This window comes from Lipotes vexillifer, unplaced genomic scaffold, assembly GCF_000442215.2.
Source record: "Lipotes vexillifer unplaced genomic scaffold, Lipotes_vexillifer_v1.1 scaffold231, whole genome shotgun sequence".
In the NCBI taxonomy this organism is placed as follows: Eukaryota; Metazoa; Chordata; class Mammalia; order Artiodactyla; family Lipotidae; genus Lipotes; species Lipotes vexillifer.
Window position 1 is genome coordinate 2,956,838 of NW_006791822.1, and position 4,832 is coordinate 2,961,669.

Here is a 4,832-nt window from a genome sequence, read left to right on the forward strand (position 1 = left end):
GTGCTCCGCAACAGGAGAGGCCACAACAGTGAGAGGCCCGCGTACCGCAAAAAAAAAAAAAAAAAAAAAAAAACAAAACTTTCCCTTCTGCTTTACAATGGGGTGAAAGGATTTCTGTGATCTCCAGAAAGCTATTCCTTTGAAATGAGCTTGAAACATCATATTGCCTCTCCTCATGATATCTCTGGACTTCATGATGATACTGTTTCCCTGGTTATTATGAATCAGCTGCTTTTGCCTCTTATGAGCTATGCTGAGACCTTTAGAAGGTCATTGTACTTGGGAGTAGACTTACCTGACCCATTCTTGGTGGTTCAGGGCAGGCTTCTTAGAGCACTCAGTGACCAAGCTGTGACCTGAAGGAACAGAAAGCAAGCACATTTAACAGACTGAGGACTACAAGAAGTTTGATATATTTAGATTTTAGAGTACCCAGTAAGGAATGGCAGGAGACTGGAGATATAAGTAGGAGCTTCAGAAGCCACGTTAAGGAATGTGGTTTGTACTTTCTCTTGGAGGAATGTGATAGGGATGAGCAGGAGTTTCTGCTGATTTCCACTTCTTCCATACCACTCAGTGGCTGACGCAGACTGCGGAGTCCACACAGAGAGTACAACTCTACTTCCACAGCATCTGCAATGCCCCCAAACACACGCCTAATCCACCCACTTTCCCAAGCTGCAGGACCTTAAATCTTCAAGTATTATCAAAGAAGAAAATAAAGGACTGGGTCTGCCCTCAGCTGATTAGCCCAGCTGTATCATCAGTACGAGAGGTCTGTAAGGGAAACTGGCCCATAGGTTCTGTACAATCTTTTCTAGATGGGGTCCAGGTAAGTGATAAGAATTGGGGAGTTACAGAGTTCAGAAGCTGCAGAAGAAAAAGTGTAATGTTAAAATTTTGATCTAATCATTTAAAAAAACTCCAATGATGCCACACTGCAGAGATAACAGGGATTCCTTACCGACTTTAAATTAGGTTACTGCCACTGATAAATGGAAGACTGAAAGTTTAACATGTCCATTCTGTTAGCAGGTTTGCATGAGACCAAGTGCTATTTGCTTTCATCTGATCCTATTCTGCTCTTCCTGGGAAGCTCAAGGTGGTCACGAGAAAAAGGGCACTTGTTAGGTGAACAATGGTAAGAAGCCATTCTAGTTTCCTCCTCGCCAACTTCCTGAGTCAGGCACTTTTACTTCCATTGCTGTGAGATCATAGAGAGAAAAGCTGTATTCCCAGAGGGGTCTAAAGTATCATGCTAACCTTAACAGGCAAATCCAAGTCATACCTAGTCCCAAGTTAATCACTAGTGCAAATCAAAAAATACCTAAATAAATAAATTTCAGGTGACTTTCTAATAAACAATACAAAGACATAGATTTCCCTTCTCAAATATCAAAGTGGTTTGGGACCTGGGATACTTCTAAAAATTTATTATTGAGATTGATTTTCTTTCTCAGGGAACAAGAAGAGAAACAAAGGTTTATTGAGTACTTGATGTCTATCAGTTGCTCAGGCTCATGCTTTATATAATTTTTATATTGATCATATACCTTGATCATATCACTCACTCTGAGCCTAAGTTCCTCATCTATAAAATGAGAATAATTATTAATTATTAGTAATTATTTAGGCTCAGAGAGATTGAGTGATATGATCGAGGTCCTGTACAGTGTATAATGGGTTTTACAGGCAGTACTGAAACCAAGTGTTTTTGTTTCTAAAACACATGTTCTTTTTACTGCACTACACTTCTATTCCAGTGACCAGATACATCTATTTCTTTTAATCTGGAAAAAAAAAGATTGGATCCATTATCCATGGCCTTCTAAATTCACAAATCACCATAAGTAGTGGATTACCTGAGAGACTATTTAAACCCTGGCTCTAGAGTAACCATAAACTTTTCTTCTCTTCTCCAAGTTGAAAGTACACTAGGGTGATGGTTCCCAAATAATGAGGTTTTCATTATCTTTGGCAAAAGAGAGAAGTACAAAGATAAGGTAGTCAATTTTTTTCATATGTAAAGGACTTCCCATTATTCTCAAATTATGATCTCTCTTCCCTGACCCACCCACTTTCTCTCTCTCTTTCTCTGTGTGTGTGTGTATGTCTGTGTGTATATTTGGATGTATTTTTCTTTTTAAATGAAATAATGGATTTGGTCAAAGGTAGTTTACTGTTTAATGTGCTTGAGAAAGTAAAAAGTGGGCAACTCCTCTGAAAGACTATGCCCAATAGATATCAAAATTTTAAAAACGTGGACTTCCCTGGTGGCCCAGTGGTTAAGAATCTGCCTTCCAATGCAGGGGGATGTGGGTGTGATCCCGCATTGGGGAACTAAGATCCCACATGCCGCGGGGCAACTACACCTGCGCACTCTAGAGCCCACGTGTTGCAACTACTGAGCCCGCATTCTCTGAAGCCCACACACCACAACTAGAGAGCCCATATGCCACAACTACTGAGCCTGCATGCTCTAGAGTCCGGAAGCCACAGCTAGAGAGAGAAGCCCACGCAGCACAATTAAAGATCTCACATGCCACAAAGAAGATCCTGCATGCTGCAATGAAGACCCAATGCAGCCACATAAACAAATAGGTAAATATGTCTTTAAAAATTTTTAAAACTTTATTCTATTTCCCAATGTCCTGTTCAAATCTGTTAGATACATCCCTCCCCTGACCCTGAATGAAATCTTGGGCATGCTCTATAGTTTCTCTACTGAGCTTTAGTTAATAAGAGGTTCTCTGGTCACATTCATGCACAATAATAGTCTCTTTTTAATAATGAGTATGTTCGGGCTCACTAACAATCAAAACTGCACACTTCACACTAAGTTAATGTTTTTTCCCACACCAGCTAAGGCATATGCTCCAGGTTGGAAGCCTGAAGTGGGGGCAGGGACAGCTACGGTGACCTTCTTCTCTCTTCACCTTTCTAGCTACCCTCTATACGCCCAACCCACCCAACACACACACTGAGTTTTGGCTTAGCACAGCACCAGGTTTGGGGATGAGAGGGAGTGAGAGTAAAACAAAGGAATGGTTTTAGTTAATGGCATAGCTGACATCTGGCTTTTGTTTTTTCTGCACATTGCAGATGTTTAAAGATGTTCTTTCTCTTATGGGAGTTGTCATGTTATCCAGCCACATTGCTACCTCTTGAAATTTTTCTCAGTGGCCTATCACCATTCAAGACCAAAACAAAAATATAATGGGTCCCTATTGTGTGTCACGCACTGTACCAGGTGCCAGGATATTTATCCAAAGCCCTGGCAACCCAAAAACACAATGCAAAAGGACATATTAGAAAAATAAATACTCAGTATCAATAACCTATTAACCTTAACTTTTCAGCTGTGTTTGGTCATGAAGTCTTACAAGGTAATTGCTATTGTAAAAAAGGGATACGTCATTAATAGTCTCACTTCCCAGATGTTATTTGATATATGCTCTAAATTATGTTACATTCAACACAGTGTGAACTTTGAACTTGTAAGCGGAAAAACTATCTGCAGACAATATGCATTCTAATCCTTGAAATAAATGTGCCCACAATCATGGTTTAAGACACAGTAGGTATGCTTATCATGCTTTAATGCAGCTGAATTTCAGGAGAGGAACTAAGGAATTTATAGAAACTAGAGAAACTATGATGGTTTGGCATTAATGTAGTTAAGTGACCTCTTGAACTTTAAACTTCCACATCACAGTATGAAGTTGGTTCTAAGATAAGAAATAGCATAAATTCTCTCCTAAGGACAGCCCTGAATCTCTGATTGCCTAGAGGCTCAATCAGCTGAAGACCATGGCGTTCGATGGTACTTGGAAGATAGACCGAAACGAGAACTATGACAAGTTCATGGAAAAAATGGGTAAGGGCTTAATACTTTAATGGCTTGTTCTTTTGTTTCTCACAGACATCTTTCTAACTCCTTCTAAACCTTAAGGCTTAGAGAATGACACCTGCTGTGGCGGTGCGGCTCAGGAATGGTTGATGGTTCAGAGTAGCAAAAACCATATTCCCACTTCTTACATTGGAAGGAATACACTGTTTCACCACTGGAAGAAAAGATTCTTGGGTGCTATTCTCTGAAACACAAAAAACATCCAGATATGTTTCATTCACGTTAACTGCTGATTGAAAATTGACAGTTTTTTTGTTTGGATATGGCAGTGTGTAATGGTAACTTCCAGACTTTAAAACATTAAATTCTAGGGAATGGAAAAGCAAAGTCCATAAAATAAAGCAATGAAAATGAGTTCTATCAAAAGTCACAGCTCTGAATAAATGAGACTGAATTCTCTTTTCCTCTGACATAATAAATTTGACTGTAATGTTTGCTAATTTTCTCACTTTTGAGACAGTCAGAAATGCCACAAAAAACAAAGAGAATTATGAAGTTCAAAATTTTAAAGCCATTATGGAAAGCAAAAGGACATTTAAAAAAAAAAGAGTACCATACATGTAGAAGTTGTATACCCTTATAAATATATAAATATACTTTTAAAATCCTTCACTTGACACTCCTGGAATTTGGTTTACTTAACACTGAAACAAAAATATTGATAATTTTAAAAAAATTACTCAGTTCTAAGATTCAACAATTCTTGCTTCATTTAATTTTTCTTAAGTTTTGGAAAAATAGCTTGATATGATTGAGCCTGAACTTTTTCTACAGAAGCAATCTGGATGCTCTTGTGCAAAGGCAATGCTATCAGGTTTTCCTCCCCCCTCAAAATATTAACTGATTAACTAGTTAAAACAAAACTTGGAAAAGTAAGCATTTTCCATGGCATTTTTTTACTTTATTTCCTTAAATCTCTTTC

General features: G+C 38.5%; 1 protein-coding gene across 1 annotated transcript in view; it reads left to right on the forward strand.

The window, feature by feature from the left end:
* The first annotated feature begins 3,810 nt into the window (after positions 1-3,810).
* FABP2 (fatty acid binding protein 2) overlaps positions 3,811-4,832 on the forward strand; it is a 2,994-nt gene continuing 1,972 nt past the window's right edge. The window contains exon 1 of the mRNA XM_007464847.1: positions 3,811-3,887. Within this exon, the coding sequence (XP_007464909.1) occupies positions 3,811-3,887 (77 nt within the window). The remainder of the gene's footprint in view (positions 3,888-4,832) is intronic.